Source organism: Parasteatoda tepidariorum, chromosome 7 (assembly GCF_043381705.1).
Source record: "Parasteatoda tepidariorum isolate YZ-2023 chromosome 7, CAS_Ptep_4.0, whole genome shotgun sequence".
Lineage (NCBI taxonomy): Eukaryota > Metazoa > Arthropoda > Arachnida > Araneae > Theridiidae > Parasteatoda > Parasteatoda tepidariorum.
In genome coordinates this window covers 44,463,514-44,484,793 of record NC_092210.1, presented here as the reverse complement: position 1 = coordinate 44,484,793, position 21,280 = coordinate 44,463,514, and the positions used below count along the sequence as shown (strand labels likewise).

At 28.3% G+C, this 21,280-nt stretch overlaps 1 protein-coding gene across 1 annotated transcript in view; it reads left to right on the top strand.

The window, feature by feature from the left end:
- Positions 1 to 21,280, top strand: part of LOC107452289 (protein AATF) — a 53,604-nt gene that overhangs the window by 4,951 nt on the left and 27,373 nt on the right. Inside the window, exons 3-9 of the mRNA XM_016068651.4 lie at positions 776 to 926; positions 5,319 to 5,377; positions 5,912 to 5,989; positions 10,205 to 10,342; positions 11,421 to 11,505; positions 15,106 to 15,267; positions 18,573 to 18,681. Coding sequence (XP_015924137.1) covers positions 776 to 926; positions 5,319 to 5,377; positions 5,912 to 5,989; positions 10,205 to 10,342; positions 11,421 to 11,505; positions 15,106 to 15,267; positions 18,573 to 18,681 — 782 coding nt within the window. The remainder of the gene's footprint in view (positions 1 to 775; positions 927 to 5,318; positions 5,378 to 5,911; positions 5,990 to 10,204; positions 10,343 to 11,420; positions 11,506 to 15,105; positions 15,268 to 18,572; positions 18,682 to 21,280) is intronic.

Here is a 21,280-nt window from a genome sequence, read left to right as displayed (position 1 = left end):
AAAAAAAAAAATTTTTTTTCAAAATATAAATATTTAAAAAAATTTTGTGCAAAATTTTTCTGCACATGCATTTGAATATAAATTTCTAAGATTTTAAATCTGTTATTTTACCTTAATTTTAATTAAAAAATATTTTAAAACCTGCTGATTACCTATAGTATAATTAAATTTCAATATAATGCATGGCAACTGTTGGTAGTTTTGAAGTTTATATATTTTTTTGGCAAACTTTAGTTGTTGACATTTTTGACGGTTTAAACCAGTATTATACCCTTGTCATGTCAAAAACCACTTTTTGACGTCAAAAACCCAACCCTGTATATAACGAAATTAATTAGAATTATCTTTTTTCCAGCCTCATTTACAATAAAAGCTGCAATTCCATACTTTAGCTAACTGGAATATTTAGCAATCTTCATTACTTTTTTTTATTTAACTCGGCAATTTATTTCTTCTTCTTTCCCAATTAATCTTTACTTGCTTTTGTTTCCAATAAATGCGATTAAAGATTATATTAAATTGCAGATGAAACATAATATGAAATATTTGTTTTATATTAGTTTAGTGTTATACTAATTATTTTTCATTATTTACTGTTTCCTGGCAAACCTACTTTATTTGCTAATGTTGTGCATTTTGTTTCATAACACAAGTAGTCTAAAAGAACTTAGATTGATTATATACATGCTCAAATGACATGTGTTAAGAATATTTATTTTGGATTTATGATTACTTTTCTTATTAATTACATTCATTTATGTTTCTTTCTCAAAAGGAAATGTTAATGAATCGAAAGTAAAAATTGAATCAGAATTCTCAGAATCTGATTCAGACATAGATGAGGATGAAGTTTCAGATGAAGATGATGGATTGAGTGAAGATGGCATTGCCAGTTTTAAAAAGGATTTGGAGAATAAATCATCTAGGTAATTTCTAAAAATTTTCACAAACAAAATGGGATCAAAATTAATAGTTTTAGAAAATAAATATAAGTAGTTCAATTTGCAATATTAGAACAACTAAATATAAAAGAAATAATCTTTTAAATAATAAGCATTTTACTGAAACAGTATTATGTAAAAATGTAAATATCATGAAACTTACTTTTTTTGTCTCTTTGATACTGGATATTTTATTAGTTCTATACTACATTGTTTTTATATATGGCTTTACTCTTTCTGACAAAGTCATTTTTCTGTATGTTAAGCAAATTTTAGTTTTAAGAAATAGTGTATGCGCAAAGGCTTTTAAATTGATCAAAACACACTTTATTGTTTGGTTTTAAATTAGTCTGTCATATTGTATTGGATCAGTGGGTTTTGGTAACTTTAATAAGGCCAAGGTAACTTTTTTAGAACATAAATATATATAATGTATTTAATAATATAATGTGTATATATATGTATATGTATAAATGTAATGTATTTAAATATATATAGTATATGTATAACATATTTAAATTAAACAATCAAATTATTAATTTTTCAATCAATTTTTATCTTGAAGATTATTGTTATAATTTCCTAGCTTGTGATTATGACATTTTTAGTTACACTTTTGTAAGCATTTTTTGTTTGTTTGTTTATATATATAAAATCTATATTCTAGAATGAGAGTGCAAATAAATTATTATAATGTATGTATTTGTAGTAAAAATCAATTACTTCAAGGTAAAAATATGTATTATAAAGAACTAACACATTGGCTATAAACCCATTAAATAGTTTCCGCTGTCAATTAAATTTTTATAAAATTATAAGCATTGTTAAAAAATATTAATTCTTCAAATGATGCATGCATACTGGACTTCTTTGTGCCTAGCTATCTACTAACTATTCTAGTCGCTTGATCTGTAACAAGAATTTCTTTAAGTGTCCTGTGTTAAGTATGGAAAAGAAGGAAATGCAACTTATTGTGAATAAAGCTAGTCTTTTAGAATTTTCTCTTATACAAATGAGCAATCTTATCAAAGCAGATGAAGGTTTTGCATTAATAATGTCAATTTTTCATTACTTTCTTGATAAAAACAGTCTAAAATGATGAGATCTAAATGATGAGCACGCTGTCGTGAACTGCCGATGATCACATATAAACAACAGTGTGAGATTCCAAGAAAACATTCGTATGTATCGTATCGATAATGCGGGGGGAAATTTTGCTCGGTTCTCCCGCCATTTTTAACTAAAATGATATGAAAAAAAAGCGGAAATTGGACTCATCCTTGAAGTTGAGTAGAGGAAAATGTGAGGAAGGGGAAATTCCCCCCCCCCCCGTTTACCCAGAGAAACGTCGTTTCTTCCGCGACCTTGACAATTTTAGATCTTTATTTTCTCCTTTAGGCCGTTAATCAAACTCAAAGGAGTGGCACGCTGATTTCGTCTTCTGTTTGATTTACGGGGGGGGGGATGTATTGCACATGCATATCAGTGAACAGAAGATGAAGGAGAGAAATATATTTATCTATTTGACATCGATTAATAAAAGTAAAATATTTTTCTTTCGAATAAATTCTGATTCTTTGGAAGTGTGGTATCATTTGCAAGTTTTTCTTGATGTGGAATCACACCTGCTTTAATTAAAAATCATGTTTTTATAATAAAAAAAATAAAAGGAGTATTGTTTATTATTTTAAACATGCAATTATTTTATGAAGCAGATTGCAGTTTTGTTTGTCTGATTCCACTACGTTTGATTTTTTTTCTTTTTTTTTTTTCCTTTTCATGATAAATTTTGCACTCGATAAATTATTTTTATTCCTAAATTTCATCATTAGGTTTTGTTTTTAATTCCGTTATACATTAATATTGCCATATTAAAATAACGTGATTTCGGACGTATAGTCCGCGGACTATCTGACGATTTTGGAAATTTCTTTTATATGTAATCGGTCCTGCGGACTATACGTGTGAAATTACGGTACGCCGGAATCCTTTAATATCAAGATTCATATTCGTGCGATTTTAATATCGAACATTGATTTGTGGACATTCTATTAAACCACAATGTTCTATTGAACATTGTGGTTTAAATTATTCATTGTGAATCGTATTCAGGCAATTTAAAAATCTTACATTTCGATTCGTATTCACAGGATTTAAAAATCCAACATCGCAATTTGTGTTTGCACGTTTTTGAAATCAATATCGCAATTCGTATTCACTCGAGTTTAAAATCCAATGTTGGTAGTTGTATTCACAGGATCTAAAAATCCTACACTGTGATTCGTATTTACACTTTAAAAATCTGATATTTCAATTTGTAATATCACCTTCCTAAATCCAGTGCTTGCGATTCATATAAATATTCACACAATTTTAAAACCTAGTATCGTGATATGTGATTTTGCTTTCTTAAAATCTGATATCGCAGTTCTTGTACGACTGTTTTATTGAAAGGTAATTCAATTATAAATCTTAGTTCAAAAAATTACATTAAATATGAAGAGTAACTAAATTGATATCTTCTTATCGAGTTTTTGCTCATAAAATTTTCAGGGTTTTTGACTTCCTGTCACAATCACCCCTGATTGATGTTATCTTTAAAATATTTGACAAAACTTTATCATTTATAGCTTACCTTTAAATAATGACTTCTGCTAAGCCAATGAGAAAATTCAATTTCTTAAATGTCACTGAAATTATAAAACAGAAAATCAGGCTTCATCATTTGCTTACAATCGTACTCATTTAGCTTCTTGTTGAATTTCGTATTCTTAGAGTCTATCATTTACCCGTAATCTGATATGCAGACACATACACACACAAATTATTTTTTATATGAATAGATTCAAATTTCTCTTCCCCTAATTTACATCATCTGAATACATTTAAATTTATTTTATGATGAAATTAAATTAGCAGAAAGTAATACTGATATTCTAGGAATAGAAAAACATTATAAAAATATTAATAATAAATAAAAGTTTATCAGAATCATTGCTTATATAAATACTAAAGAAAAGAGGAAATATAACAAGAAATTATAGTATGTGTTCATGAAATATGTATTAAAGGGAATCAAAGGAAATTATTTTCTAGTGTTACAAAAATATATTTTTTTAAAATTTCTTTACTCTTAATTAACAAAGGTTTCAATTCTTAATTAAAATTTGTTTCACAACAGTGCAAAACAGTTCTCCTTTCTTGACATTCAGCTCTATATGCTATCTACTGAATATTTATTGTTCTTTCTTTTATTTTTGTTCAAGGTATCATTGATTGTATTATAATTAGTTTACTTTAAAGAATCTTTTTGCAGTCACTAATGAAAAGTCCCATGCGAGTTTGTTTTTTATACTTTTATTTAATATAACAAATTATTTTTAAGCACTAACATTTTACACATTTTAACACAGTCATTTTTAAAGCACCTCTAAATGTATAATGACTTTGTCTCTAAGCAAAATCATTAAAATGCATTAAGAAGGAAAGACATTGTTGCTGAATTTGGTATTGATCCACACACACTTTTGACAATTTCAAAATTTGTTTAAAAATGAAATGCTCGAAGATAAAGAGTAATCCGGTGAAGTAAACAAAGAAAAGAAAATGATGAGCGAATTACTTTTTTTTAAAAATGAAGGGGAAAAAATTTAGTGAGCAAAATGCTATAAAGGAAAAAAATGAAGGAAAATCTAATAAGCAAAATTGATATAAAAATAAATTATAAACAAATAAACAGTATGAATCAACTAGTGGTATTCGTTCATCGAATTCTATCACAGATAAAATTCTGGAAGGGGAGTAATGTGGTGTAACTACCACTACAAATATTGAATACCAATTCACTAGTATATCAGACATGTTAACTTGATTCCATCTTGAGGTACCTTTTGATAGATGAAGTTTGACATAGTCGATAATTAATTCCCCTCAAAGTAATATATATATTTCATTATACCTTTTTTGTGTTTCTTCCTTGTATTGGGCTGCCCCTTCTTGACTGATGGGGTTATTTGCGAGGGAAAAAAAAGTTAAAATGACAAATTTTATTTAATTTTCAGTAAGACCAATTTTCAACAGTTATTTTTGGTTATTATGCTTTGAGTTTTGAAAGTTTTGTTATACTATTATTTCATTAAACTTAAAAATGTAACTGTAATTACTATGCCATTAACAACACTAATAAGCTTTATTTTATTTTTTGCTAGTTCATATTTAATTTTGCTATGAACTTCCAATGCAGTTTAGATTTTAATCTAGTCAGTTTACTTAAAACAGGTTAATTTGCTGATTATATTTAAAAATGAAGGTAAATTCCTAGGAAAAATAACTTATTAAATCACTCATATATTGTTATCTTTTTTTTTTTTTTTTTAGTGAAGCAGAAGAAAGCACTGATCAAGGCTCTGATTCTGAATCTGAAGAAGCTGAAAAAGGTTTACTACTATGTTTTAATATATCTTAATAACTGTTTTTATTTTATTTAAAGAAGTTCTTTATAACAAAAATCTTGAAATTTAAGGATTTCTGTTTTATAGAATTTTGTGTGGTATAGAACTTTTCACATATATTTAAACTTACCTACAAAAATGTATCAATTCAGTCTGAAACAGTTAAAATGCTATTAATTAGCTTTTATATGCAAATATTTAAAAACACAAAACTGAAGTATTTATTATTACAAACAATGAAACTTTATTAAACATTAGATCTAATAAAAATTTATCAATTTTAATTTGCTCAGCTTTTGAAATTATAACCTTTTAGCATATAATCGAACAAATACTGTAAAAAAGTACTTGTTCTTGTTTAGTTAAAGTTAGAAATTTCTTAAATGCAATTTTTATTGTTTACTCTTGCAAAGTTAATTTAGTATATTAAGAATTGTGGTTTATAGGATTGAATTAAATACATATCTTATTATATTTATTTATTTTTTACTGAGTAAATATCTTATTGTCTTTTAATAGATGACATGGTATCACAATTTGCTAATATAGATGTGAATAGTGAAATTGAAAAAGGAAATGCAATTAAGGCACAGCAAGGTAAGATTTATTTATTTCAATCAGTTATTTAGTGAAATGCTTTATAAATTCCAAAAATATAATTAGAAACCCCCCCCTTCCCCCCCCCCCCCTCTAAATAATTAAAATCACGTTCCATTAAATTTTAAATTTAAAGAGTGATACAAATTCTTTTTCAGAACCGATTTTAAAAAATTACAGTATTTAATAGTGTTTTTTTACTTTTATTCATTTAAATATATTTTTTTAACTGCATATTAAAATCCTTTTGAAATACTGTAAGATACTGATAAAGTGTCTCCTTAATTTTGGCGAAAATCGCAACGATGTAGAGAAGGAAAGACAAATAAACAGTCCTGAAGAAAATTCATAGCGCCATTATAAAGAAATCAACTATGTTTGCATAGTTAAATATGAATCACAAAAAGTAAACAAAGTAAAAATAATTATAACAAAAGGAATTAAATATGAATTTTAATTCGTAAATCTGATTTTCCTTCTACAGCAATCCTTTATTTCTAAATCTTGGTACTTGCAAATGAGTAAAAAATAAAAATTCATCAAGAAAAATGAAAAATATGGATAGCAAAATATTTAATAAAAAGAAAAATAATTATTTATATTAATCAGAATCCAAAAATTCATTGAAAGAAATATCTGAGTCATTACCCAAAATAAGGGCAACACACTCTTCATTCAATTCATCAGTAATATTATTGTCGATAGATTCAACATTAATTTCTGCTAATTAGAAATGAAAAGGCTCATCTTCGCTTCCATCTAATGCGTTGGAAATGCCACAACACTGAAATGAGTTTGAGATAGCCTCTTCAGAGAGAGTGGCTCTCCTCCCAAGTGGCCGACACAAAACCAATCAAATTTGACCCAGTTGTTCTTTTTGAATTCCTGGCCAGGGTCTTTTGTTTATTCTTAATGAAGAGCACCCATTCTCTTCTTAATGCATTTTTAAAGAGCGCCATCTAACAAGCATTCTGCTTGTGTGCCCTGCTGGAATTGAAACTATCTGTGTGCTAGGGATTAAGGCCCAACCCAATATAATTAATCTCAAAACGTCATCCTCATTTGGACTCCAAATCCTCCTTAGCCAACTTTCCATAAGGTTAACCATTATCCATCCGTTGACAGAGCAGGCAACCTTAACGTTGTCTGGTATTTTTAGGCAACTCTAGGTAACAGTTACTCCTTTTTACTCCATATCTCTTCCCAGCCCCTTCTATTCACATTTTTTTTCTCCCTTTCAAGACACTTCTGAAAGTGACGCCCTATTCCTTTTACTCAATCTTTCTCGTTCAATTCTCCCATCTCCCACCCCACTTAAAAATTGGAGAGCCTTGCCATACATACCAATCTAAGTGACCCTGACCTACATGCAGCAGAGAGAAAATGTTGATCACTTGTGCATGAGATTGCTTCCCCCTCATTTCCCACCCTTTACTAACACCTACACTTTTGTTAGCAATCATCAATTCAGTTCATATGATTAATTAATCATCTTCCTTTTCCTCCCCCCATTCTTTGCTCATTCATGGTATAACATTATACTTCTACCCTCAATATCAGGATAACTATTCATTAGAAGCAAATTGATAAAAAGTTCTTAAAATAAGAACTTTTAAATTGTGTTTCTATGAAGGGGTTGCTTTTTTGGCACTGATTGACAATCAGTATTTGTGTGAAATTACAGAGGGGCACTTTCTGGAGTTGGAGCATTTTATCAATATTTTACTGTAGAACCTTGATGATTTGGGGTTGAACTTACTTTTGATTTTAGAGGTTCATCTTCCTAATCGTCTACTTTTATCAATAAATCATTGAACATTAAGACTAATAATGTATTTCCTTTCGGTTATAGTTGGAGACATAATAGTCAAATAAATAAACAGCTATGGTGAAAAACTATCAGATTCCGTTCGCATGAAACAGCCAACTTTAGTTTATTGCTCGCACAAGAAATGGTCAATTCTTTGAGTATTTTTGATACTGCAAAAATCCTATGTGTAAAATTGTCACCCTTCTTCATCTAATTAATCAGTGATACAGCTGTAAAATTGCTATATGAGGTTCAATATATATGTTGTTGGAGAAATTTTTAAATTTGACAAAAAGTTTTTGCTCTGGATGAAAAGAGGCTCTAGTTAATTAGTAAGATTTGACGCTAACTATATGCTGCAGAATCTTAAAAACTAATTACAAATTATTAATCTTGTTTCTTTAGTCTCAGTAGTTCTTTAGAAACCAAAAGAAAAGCTTTTTTTAACCCTTTTATTTAAAATGGGAGTGGCCATCTTATTCACCAAACTTGAATCCGATGGGATCTTCTGTTTCGTCCATCGTTTGGACTAGGCTATGTCATACCTGCCATGTCTCCTGTTTTTTAACGAAATCTCCTGTTTTTTTTAACAAAGTCTTCTGTTTTATAACAAAGTCTTTTACACCTATCTCCTGTTTACCCGTATATTCTCGAATTTCACCGTGTTTGTGGAAGAAATTTAACAAAAAAAGAGTTTGGTGATAAAATATCTGCTGGTGGCCAAAATACTTAATTTATTTCTCAACAGATGGTGTTATTGCCAGTATTGATGTTGGGTGTTAATTTAAGTAATTATAAATACTGGTTTTAAAAAAATCTTCTTTAGAGTTATATTTATTTACATATTTTTTTCTTCACTAAATGTAAGTATTTACATATCATTTCTAATTTTGAATTTCTCTTTTTGACTTACATGATTATGCATGATATATCAAAACCTTACTTTTAGCCTAAGAAATTTCTCTAGTAAAATCTCTGTTATTTTATTTTGCCAATGTTGGCTGGTATGCTTTGTGATAAACCTTAGTAGACTTAATCATCTTCAAAAAAATCTTTGTGCTAGCAATGGGGAAAAAATCAGCATAAGGTTAATTTAAAAATTCAATAAATATGAGTAGTATTTGTTCATGTTAAATTGGACGTATAGTTCATGTGATTTGCAATAGTATTTTACTTTGTATTTGTCATAGTAATTCCTTGTCACCTGTATAATGGAAAAGGGAGAAAAGAAAAGGTACTTTTGTGTCAGCTCAACAGCCTGTCCAGGGCAAATTTACTACCGTTTAGTGGTTCCTTCACTAATTCAACTTTAGGAAAAACTGCTGTTTCACAAAATACTTTTAAAAAAGCATGTTCTAAGATTTTCCTCTCCGCCTCTTAACATTTTGTTTTTGTATCCCCCTTAAAAAAAACAATAAATCCCGGGTTAATTACACATTTCGACTTTCTATTGAACTGTCCTGTGGATTGCCATTCTGGCGTAGTAGAAGAATTCGCTTTCCACCCAGCTTGTAAGAAGAGCTCTTTTCCTCCCCATGCCTGGCTGAGAGCATGGTGGAATCCCAAAGCGCCACGGGATAAAAGCATCAGCCGCTTTGTTCCTTAATTGAGGTGGAAGAAACTGCACTAGTACCATGCAACTACTGTTCTCATTGCAATCTATGGAAAAGTTGAGTTCACCAGCTGTTTTCTACGAATAGGTAGCATGTGCTTGGTCAGATTGTGCAGTGATGTAAACCTAACTGGTTGCTTACGTCATATCAAAGCAAGCTTTTAAAATAAAACGAGGAGGCATTCCCTCTTATAAGATTTACAGTAAGTCGAAATTCGAACATTATTCTAAACATTCAAACACTATCTTAAACGTTATTCTAAATTTATTCTAACAGGCCTTTATTTTTTTAGGAAACATTTTTTTCTCTGTGAAACTTTTTTTGTGACTTAGTCAAAATTGTTCTCATAATGAAAATAACTTTTAGTGCTTATACTGTTAAGTGCATGTTTTTATTAAATTGAAGTTGAAATTTAACTATGGACAATAATTTTTTTATTTGGATAAAATTTTAAGTTCTAAATTTTACCACAGCAAAATTATTTTTGAATACATGGGGGGAAATATATAGAAACTTACTAGTCAAATGATTTTTATTTGCAAAGTGACAATTTTTGAAAATATTTTCTTACTTTACCGTATTTTGTGTTAATTAATACAAATTTTAATTAATTTTTAATTTTCACAAATTATGTCTACATTTTTACGAAATAGGTACCTCTCAAAAAAGCCTAGACAGACCCATGGTCAACTCCACTTGATGGAGTTATTCCGATAAAAGAATTTCTGATAGCCAATAGTTCAAGTTAGTTTTTTTTAATTAATAAATATATAATTTCATTTTTTTTTCCAGAAATATGGAATAAACTCTGTGAATGCAGGATAAAATTACAAAAGCTATTAATTGTTTCAAATAAGTTACCTCAAACAAGCAGCTGGCTTTCAATCAGAAATAAAATTGGAGAAGAAGTGCCTGACATTGTTTCTAAAGGTAATCTATTTTTATGAACATAAGTAAAGGGATTCACTTTTGAGTGATAATTTGCTGTAGATGTATTTTTTTAGTTCTTGTATCCCTTAAATGAATGAAGGGAAAGATATAACTCTTATGATAAACACACACATACCCATGGAAGAAATAATTTGGGAAATCTAGAGAAATCATAATAAGTACAAGATGCTCATATATAGATGTTATATGAAAATGGGTGTTAACAAAAAGGGAAAGGAACAAAAAAGAAGTACTCGTTATTTTAAAAAATTATTGCATTTAGAAAACTTTACAAGTTAAGAGAAGAAAAACATTTCTAAAAATACAAAATTTGCATATTTATTTTTGAATATTTCTTCAACTTTAACTGACAAAATTTTGGTTTATGGTTAAGAGTTAAGAATGATTAAAAGGTTGTGATTTTTTGTTCTATTCCAGCTCTCAGCTGTTTTTTTAGTTCTATGCAACATTAGTTGGATATAAAAGAATCGTCTTCACCCTCATCTTCGCCATCACTTTTTTGCTTCTTTATTTCTGGATGCAACATCATCTGAATTATTTCAGAATACGTCATTTCATTTACAATTAGAACAGCATTATCAATAGCTAAATAAAAAGTTTCAAATTGCTTAAAATTTTGCAACTTAAATATTATATGAATTTCAAATTAAATTTTTGATTGTTTAATATGCAGATGAATCTATCAAATTAATCAATGAAGAAAAATGAAGTATCTTATGAATCTATCAAATTAATCTAAGAAGAAAAGTTTTTATATATAATGTTTCAAACTTTTTGTGGTTTACATTTCCAATTTTTTTACTCTTAAGCCTGTGAAAATGATAAAATTTATTTTCAAGGTGTTAATTTACTTTTAATAATTTTACGATGTTATACTATCTACTTTCACATAACGTAACTTTTTTCAAAGTCTTAATGCTTGCACATTAATTGTTTAATTTTAATATTTCTTTTTATGTGGTTTTTTAAATTATAGTATTATAGCTTTATGAAATTATTAAACATAATTAAATATATTTTATTTTATGTTTTCTTATCGAATTTTGGTTTAATTTAGGTAATGATTCTGTAAAGTCTCTTTTAAATAGTTTGATGCATCTGAAACAAGAACTTGGTCAAAGCACAGAAAAAGAAATTGAAAGGTTTGTCAGTATTTAATATTGAATAAAATAAAATAAAACATTGTTTAATATTTACCTCAAAATATATATAATATTTTGTGCATATATATGTCATACATTGTCAGTTATTTAGAAATAATAGTGCCAATCATGGTGAACAGGTTTAGAACGAGAAAAGGTTTGTAGCTTGTAACAAGATACTGTAGCTTTTTATTCTTAAATAATTTACTCTCAGCTTATGCATGCAAAAGCTTATATTCAAGATAATCAAACTCATTTATTGCAAGTCTATGTTGAGTTCTCAGATTGATATGTTAGACAAAAAGTAATGAAAATAATGTTGTTGTTTTTTTATTTGGTGAAAATAGTGTATTAGTAATATTCTTTGTGAAAAGTGCTGTCCAAAAATTTTTTTTTTCTAAAGAATTATCTTAGGACAACCCAATAAATTATACTTTTTTTAAAATTAATTGGAGAGATCTGTGTGTGTATGAACTGGCATAGCTGCAAACTATTGTAGCTAACCCGGGAAATGTTCGACTTTTTGACAACTCTGATTTTTCTTCCTTTTTTCATCTTGTTGTTAAATCCGACACAGCTGCACTGCTACTTTAACTAGCATCAAAAAGCTAGTGCATCTAAGGCACTAATCAAATTCCCTGAATCTTTCAATCGCATGATCAACCAAGCGCATATAAAAACAAGTTATAATATTTTCTCAGTGAAGATCAAGGTGAAAGCGAATCATTCCACACCAGCATAATATTTTATCAAACATTCGAATCTAAAAGGTAACTTAGTATATGTTTATTTTGTTTTCATTTGTAGCTGTGCGTTTGTTCGTACTTGTTACAATGTCAAAAAATACTTGCTATTAACAAAATTTTAAAGATAGTTAGTCAAGAGTATTTGATTTTATTCTAAAATCAACAAAAGGTAGCAATTTTGTGTTCTGGGTCGATCAGTTTCTCGATTTCCCGCGGTGAAGGTACTGATATTATAGTTCACGTCAGTACAAAAAGAAAAAACGAAGGAAATTTTGTTGCTATTCAGAATAATAAAAGTCTGGAAAATAATAATAAAGCTGTTACTAAGGCTGAATGTTTATTTACAGCATTCATTATTAATCATAATTTTTCAATTAGTTGTGCCAACGATTCTTGGCAGTTATTGCAACAACACAAAAATGTTTCCAGACTCAAAAATTTGTAAAAGTTATGGGTGCAGAAGAGCAAAAACATCAGCAATTGGGTGTGGAATTACATCATTCAAGTGTATGTGTCTTATTGTCGTTGCCATTGTTAATAGGAGATTCTACTGGTGTGGATATTTTAATTTTAACTAACTTAAAATCACTTGAAATACCAATTGCTAATTGCATCACATTAAGTTGTGTCAATGCACGTTGGTGGGGGAACAAAACTTAGGTGTGACATGTATTACGGGAAGGGAATAAAAATATAGCATTGCTAGGTTGTTGTTACCATTTTCTAAACTAAACTGCAGGGAAATATTTAGCAATATTTCCTTTTAGGATTAACAAGCTTCTCATTGATGTGTACTATCTCGAGAAAAATTCTAAAAAGAAAGATTAACTTAAAGGAGTTTCAAGAATTGCATGACACTAAAATAAAAAAAAATAATAATAAATATTGAGGCACGCTTTTACTTGTTTTCTGTCGGTCGATAAAGTCTCACAAAACAGTGGCAAACACTAATGGGTTTTTTTAAAGATTGACCAGTAGTTCATCTTTATCTGTCTATAAAATTCCTAAAAAATGTCAAAATGAAAGTTCTAAATATATTAAATCTTCAAGCTGCATATCTACAGTTTTCAAGTAAGTACAAGGAGTCGATGAGATATGTAATTTTGAAAAAGGATCTTCTGGTATCCTTATTCGAGAAGAGAGGATTTTTTATTTTCTTTCAAATAATTTAAATACGGCTGATTGTTTATTTCTTTTGAATGTTCTCTATTTATTTGGCACTCTTAACACTATTTCACCTCAAATTCATGTTCTTAGGTCAGTCCAAGTTTTATGAAGGATAATATTCTTATATTTGTTAAACCTAGTATTTTACAGGTTTTTTATTTGGGTGGGAACTACAATATTCCTTGTTATCAGAAAAACAACTTGGATTTGATTGTTGGCAATTCTGCTGTAGAACTAGTGGAAACACTCCCAGATTGTGTTTAAGTTGTCAAAAAATATTTCTGTACAATATGTGATTATATGTGGTTAAAATTTCCTCTTCAAAATTAGATTTTGTGCCATGCTGATAGTAGAAATGGTCGTGATGCTTCATTTACTAACATAAAATTTTTTCATTGAAAGATATTCTATTGTGTTGTTAGCAACTGATGAGGAAAAGTAGTTAGCTATGTATAAATTGCAACTAGTCAATTCAAATTCAGAAATTCAAATCAATTCAAATTCAGTCAATTCAAATTCAGATAATAGAATCAGTTAAAGAAGAGAAAATGAACTGGCACTGGACATGAGTAGGCCAAAAAAGTGTTTTAAAGTGTAATTTCATTACCAGTTTTTTTTAAAAAGAATTCAAATGCTTGCACTTATCAATGGTTAAAAAACTACTGCAAATTTTTAAAAATTTTGTATTTGTCATACATAATCTGTAATTCTGTGTGCCTGTTTTTTTTTAACTCTTTTAATTGTTATTTACTTTAAATTTTACAAAAATGTATTAAATGTTTGTTTAGTGGTTTAAAATTCATTTTATGTACCATATTACATTTAGTTAAATATGGAAATTATTTGAGTTATTTTATTAATTATCTATTTTTTAATCAATTTTAATGATGCTCACAGGAACACTGTGAGTTAGCTTTTAAAATCTTCCTTTTTTAAAAAAAATCCATTGTTTACAGTTATAAATTAGTGCTATGGAAAAAAAAAATTTTTTTCCTTTAAGAGTTAGCATCATAATATAAAATATTGATAAAACAACCTACAAATTAAGAGTATCTGAAACTATAAATTTTATTTATGATTGTTTTCTAGAAAAAATTTTTTAAACTAAAATACATTGTCAGTTTTCCTAAATTAATTTAAATTTTAGTAAATAATTTGAAAAATAAAAATTTCAGTAAAAAATCTCACAAAAATAAGCATTAAAGTAAATAATTATTTGACCTTGATATTGTAGTTTTCATTTTCAGCATGCAGTATGACCTAGATTTCATTTGTTGAGATTTAAATTGAGGTAATATTATAATAATTTTCCCCCTCTAGAAATAAGCTTTTATATATTGGTATGTTGTCTAATACTGTTATTATTTTTCTATTTATTTGCTTTTTCGTAAAATTTTTCTATCCATTACTGATTTGGCTTCTATCTATTTACATAATTTTCAACAACTGATGTTTCTAATAGGTATTCAATTATTTTTTAAGTCCCGAAGGAGTTTAAACTTTACTTTATGAACAACTAAAGTTATACTTTTTTTTGTGAAACATTTATATTGTTATTATTTTTTGTGTGATTTTTCTCAACTTTTTCTATTTTCTCTCTGAATGAGACTTTTTGTTAAGATTTAGTTTGTTTTTGATCTTGTGTTATCAATTCTCTATTATAACTTGAACTATATTGTTCTCTTAGTGTTGAAGAAATGGAAATTCCATCTGATAGCGATGAAGAACATGAAACTCAAGAAGTTACTGAAGGAGAAACTAACATGAAAAAAGGTGTCAAAAGAAAATATAAAAACGAAAATTATAGTGACATTCTATCTAAACAGTTTGAAATAGAAAAAGCATTCAGGTAAGTGTGAAAGGAAACTATTTAGCATATCAGTAACAACAGATTTCAGTTTTAATTATTTTTTGTATTTTGTTGTAGAGTTATTTCAAAAGATGGAAATTGTATTCGGCCATAAAATCATTTAGAAGCTTCACTTCCCTACATATCGAAAATATTCTAAAATTTATTCTACATTGTGTTAATTAATTAACTATTTGATTCAGAAGTTGATCGTATGTTAAAGGTAGATTTGTAAAAAAAACAATTTTAATTTTTGTAACAAAATGACATAAATTTTTATGGAAAATTAATCTATTTTCAATACGATGAAACAAAATATTAATTAAGAACCCTGAAGCCTCTTATATTTTATTTAAATAAATGTTTTAAGGATAATAAATTAATAATAGTTTTTGAATTTTAATCATTTTTAACCCTATAAACTTACTTTAAATCAAAGTATTTAGTATTTCTTCAAATCAAACATATTTACACATATCAACATATTATACATATCATATATCAACATATATTATAACATATATCAACATATTTTTTAATATTGGATAGATTTTTGTATTATGTAATGCAATAAAAAAACATGAATATTTCAATTTATCTGAATTTTTTTTCCTGATAAATTGATTCTGCTTCTGTTTTATTTTCTAAATAATCAGTTTTGCAGTTTCTAATTTTAAACATTTAAAAGTACTTAATTTTATGCAAATATATTACAAGGTTAACTAATAAAAAAAATTTCGTGCCTAGAACAATGATGTTTATATAACAATTACTACCTACGATACTTTGGCATGTGCTCTTTTTTTGGTCAATCTGCTGTGCATGTGGCCCTTCACTCAAAAAAGTTGTACACCCGTCTATTCACAAAGCTAATCTTCAAACTTTTGGCATGGTTAGAAATATATAGAAAAAGAAAGTAACTCTTTGCTATAAAAAAAACCCGTATAAAACTCTATTAGTGTCTTTTAATGTAATGTTTCATATAAATTTAGCTGGCAATGGTAATGTGCTATTTTATCAATTTATTTAGAGTTTGGTGTTCTGATAACATTGCACACATTTTGTTCTTTTTCATAACAGACATGATACGCCATGTGACAGAATAGATAATGTCTCAAAGTGAAATTCTGTCACTGCAGCTAATAATTATGAATTGCAGAAGTACTTTTTCATATACAGTCAACCCCACTTAAAGGAATGCCATTGGTTCCAGCCAAATCTATGCAATTAAGCGGGTTATTCGATTCAATCTTCGATTCAATATTCAATCTTAAATTCTATATTTTTGCAAAATTTTACTTTTATGATCAATAAATAATCATAATTAAAACTGTATATGTTAGTACCATAAAATATGAATGTCATTTAAGGTTACATAAAAATAAATTAATGTTAGAGAAAAGTAAAATATAGGTACTAAAACATTATTTGATCCCTTCCGAAAAAGATTATAATTGAAGATTGTTTTTATACCCGTTTTAATTCTTCAATTTATCAAAATTAGATATTCCCTTTCAGTTTCTACTAAGACTTTGATGACTTGTGTATTCCTTTCAAATATATTCAGAATTTTCATTTTTACTTATTTATTATTTTCTAATCCTCGAAACTCGAATTAATGCCCTATTTTACAATAGCTTGGGAGTTTCTGAAACTTATTGTTTCCAAGATTCATTTTTTTCCCCTTCGATTAATTCAAATCATTCCTTTTTGTGCACAACTTGCAACCATTATTCACTGAAATAAGCAATGATTATTCTACTTAAGAGAAAGACACATTGTACACTAATGTGTTAGATTTTTGAAACTTTTTCTTTTCAAAGCTCATAGCGCAGCAAGAGGGGACCACAAGTCTTGACCAAAAAACAATCTGTATTTTTTTATGTTCTAAATGATGTGTGAGTGAAGTAACTCAACGAGGGATAAAACCCCCTTCGTTTACTTCAATGTATAATAAGCAGCAAGATTTTATTAATTCTTCAACTTTACCCCTAACACCTCTTTAGACCAAGCAATGAACATGATGTCCCTTTTGAAGTAATCATCTATTAACTAAAAAACAGAAATTCCTTTTTAAATGGTGAAACATTTCTCAAAAAAAAATTTTTTTTTTTCATTTCAGTACCACTATTTTATGCAATTAGGCGAGGACAAAAAACAACAAATATTCTTTTAAACGAGAGGTTTAACATTGACTTTATATAAAATGAGTTGGTTCTATTAAATTTTTATTCGTATAAGCTGGTTATTCGATTATCCGATATGCGAATAAGTGGGGACGACTGTGCCTGCTTACTACAGTTTCTTCCGAAACCAAGTATCAGGGCATTTGGTAATTGCAAGAACTTCATGTTAAATTCTCAATGCTGTTTAGATCAGATAACAACTGTCACAAAACATTCTGCTTTAATAGGGAGGCATATTACAAATAACTCATAAAGCTGACCCGTCGAAGTAGGTGCATTGTCTTTGCTTTTAGAAATGTAATTTGTGTATCAAAAGTAGATTTGGAGTTTTCTTTTTTTCTTCTTTATAAAGTTTACTAATGTCCACTTTTGGAGAGATATTCTATTCACTGAGCGAGTGTGACAGAAATTCTATATATTTCTCTAAAAAGAATTTTTATGTTCAATTATTGGTTTTTAAATGTAAATTATTCCTCTTCTTTTTTTGGTTTTCTCACCATTAATTAATCAAAAAGTTATAGAGAACAGAATCCAGTTGATAAACGAATTCTTCAATTACAGCTTATCTTGGCACTATAGAAATAAAATAAACAGTAATTATCTATTTTTAAAATTGTTTGTTTGGTCTACCACATTTTATGCTGTTTTGAAATACTGTCTCTATTTAATTCTTTTTTGACGAATTTTTGTTTAACAAAGAGCGGTCTCCCTTTATTGATTACTTACTCTTTCAAAATTTAAAACTTTTTTTTTACATTCATAACTTTTTAGGCATTTAATTCATATATTCTTACATCCAGTTTTGTGTGAATTTGGTTTTATTTATTTGTCTGATAAGTGTAATTAAATTTCAAAAAGTAATATTAAAAGAAATCAACTATGAAACAAAATATATGGATTGCTTTGTTCCNAAAATTATAGACATATGAAAAAAAAGGGGGGAATAATAAGTAAAAAAATAACAAACAACAGTTTAAAAAAAAAACATGAAATTTTATTTAAAAAAACCGGGGAAAAAAAGATATAATCTTTTCATCAGCCTACACGATTATATCCGCAAAACAGAGTGCTTTCTGATATTGTATCATATACGTATATATATATATATATTTCTTTCAGAAACAGTATAATTCAAAAATGGGATGAAAAAGTTCGACTATCCACAGGGCGTATGACTCAAAAATCATTCAATGCCTTTGACAACTCAGCAGTAAAACAGATTGAACAGGTAAAATTTTCTGTGTTTTATTTATTTCTTTGCAATAGTTTCCTTTAAGAAACTTATACAGTTGAAATCAGATACTATAAGTAACGAAACTAAAATAAAAATAAACAAAACCGTGAAAACAATTGTTTTATACCAGCTTCATAACATCTGTTAAATAAGAATAATTCACGTTTAAAAGAAATTCATTTAAAAAGATATTGTGTAATAATATTATTTAGTTTTACAAATGTTACTCCCTTCCCTCTTATGCTTACTTGAGGGATTATTTTCAAAATACCATTATTTTATCCTCAATAAACAGAATTCAATGCAGATGTGCCAACTCTCCCGAATTTTGAGTTATTCTCCCGCCGTCCGGAATTGATTCGAAAAGCTCCCGAATTTTGCTGCAATCAACGGCCAAACTCAAAATTACATAATTTTTCCGCGAGTGCGTAAGATTTGTTTTTCTTTCAGCGTGAATTCCATCCCCTCTTATCGAACTACCATCTGCCTGAAGCGTAGCTGTATGTGCTTTATTTTCCCCCCTCTTTAACACTCCTATTTCACCTGACCCCTTACACTGGGATTCATAGGAATCTTCCTCTCCTTTCGTGTGGAGTTGAATGCGATGACGTCACATGACGATATCGAATGACGTCCGTACAGGAGTGGGGAAACTCGTACTCTCGATAGTTGGAATTGATATTGTATCTTGCTGATTTTATAGCGTTTAATGCGTATTTTCCACGATTGGCAACATTATTTGTTTAGTCTTCGTATATTAAAAATAAATTTTTTTCCCAAGGATGTCTAAGTCGAAACGGAAGTATGCAACCAATTTCAACAAATCATGTACCAATTACTTTAGCAAGACTTAATTGCAAAGAGCTAAATCTGCAACTCTTTTTTATGCATACGGTATCTAGATAATCCGGGGGGGGATTTTGCTCCGCTCTCCCGCCATTTTAAACTAAAACGATATGAAAAAAAAAAACGGAAATTGGACTCATCCTTGAAGTTGAGTAGAAGAAAATGTGAGGAAGGGGAGAATTTTTTTCGCCGTTTACCCAGAGAAGCGTCATTTCTTCCGCGACCTTGAAGATTTTAGATCTTTATTTTCTCCTTTCGGCCGTCAATCAAACTCAAAAGAGTGGCATGCTGATTTCGTTTTCTGTTTGATTTACGAGGGGGTGGGGAAAATGCATTGCACATGCAGAAGATGAAAGAGAAGAATGTATTTATCTATTTAACGTCGATTAATAGAAATAAATTATTATTTTTTTTTATAAATTCTGATTCTTTGGAAGTGTGGTATCATTCGCAAGTTTTTCTTGATGTGGAATCACGCCTGCTTTAATTAAAAATCGTGTTTTTATTAAAAGTAAATAAATAAAAGGAGAATTGTTTTTTAATTTAAACATACAATTATTTTATGAAGCAGATTGCAGTTTTGTTTTTCTGATTCCACTACGTTTGATTTTTTTCCCCTTTTCATGATAAATTTTGCACTCAATAAATTATTTTTATTCCTAAATTTTATCATTAGGTTTTTTTGTTTGTTTTTTTTAATTCCGTTGATCTTGCCTTGTTCCAGGTTTTAATATTTATGCTAGTGCCTTTTTTTTTTAACTATCATTTCGGTTCGATAATTTTTAAGTGTTGTTATGATTTAGATTAGTAAGTTTACCTTTTGTTTTATCGTCCCCCCCTTATAATTAGGTATGAAATATATTGCGTTATTTAATCATTGGTTTTGTTTATTAGTTAATTTAGGAATTGTAATTATTTTTTAAACTTGTTTTTCTTGTCTAAACTTGCAAATTTTTTTATTCTTTTAAATGTTATTTTTCTACAATTTTTTTCCTTTTTAGATTTAGGAGTGCTTTTATTTTTTCTCTTATTTTAAAATGTGTTTACACTTTTTCCTTGCAATTTTGGCTCGATAAAACATCGATTAACGACACTTTTTGGTCGATCCAGAAAACCGGGAGATTAAGACATCCGGGATAGCAATGGTCCCAAGCATCCCGGATAATTGGTTCTCTATTGTACAGACATTAGTATTATTATACATTAGTATTGAATTGATTTTTTTAAAAATAGTTCTTCAATTTGTTTATTTTTTAAAAGTTTTTGTGCATTATTATTACAGTGTCAAGGTTTTTTGAATGATGTTTTATTAAGGAAATGGTATTTATTTTTTAAATTAAGAGTATCTACCTAATATAGTTTTGTGTTGCTAAATCTGTGTTTAATTATTTTATTTCCATTTAATATTTTTCCACAGTTTGTGCTCTATTAGTGTGTAAAATTTCTTGCATTCTTATATTTAATAAATTTTTTACTTAAAATTCCTTAGAAGTGTCAAATGTTGCATACCGTGTACCTTTTTTTACCCCTCCTGATATCTCCTGAATTCTTGTTAGGGAAACTCCTGAATGTTAATTTTGCTAGGTTGGCACGTCTGTCAATGTCTTACACAAGCACTGGCTCATAGCCTACCCTTACAGAAAAATATGAAATGTAAACTGCTGACTTGTTAAATGCTTACATAAATTCAAACTGCCTCTCGAAGAATAATATTACATTTCTTTTATTTTCCAAGTAAATTCTCTTC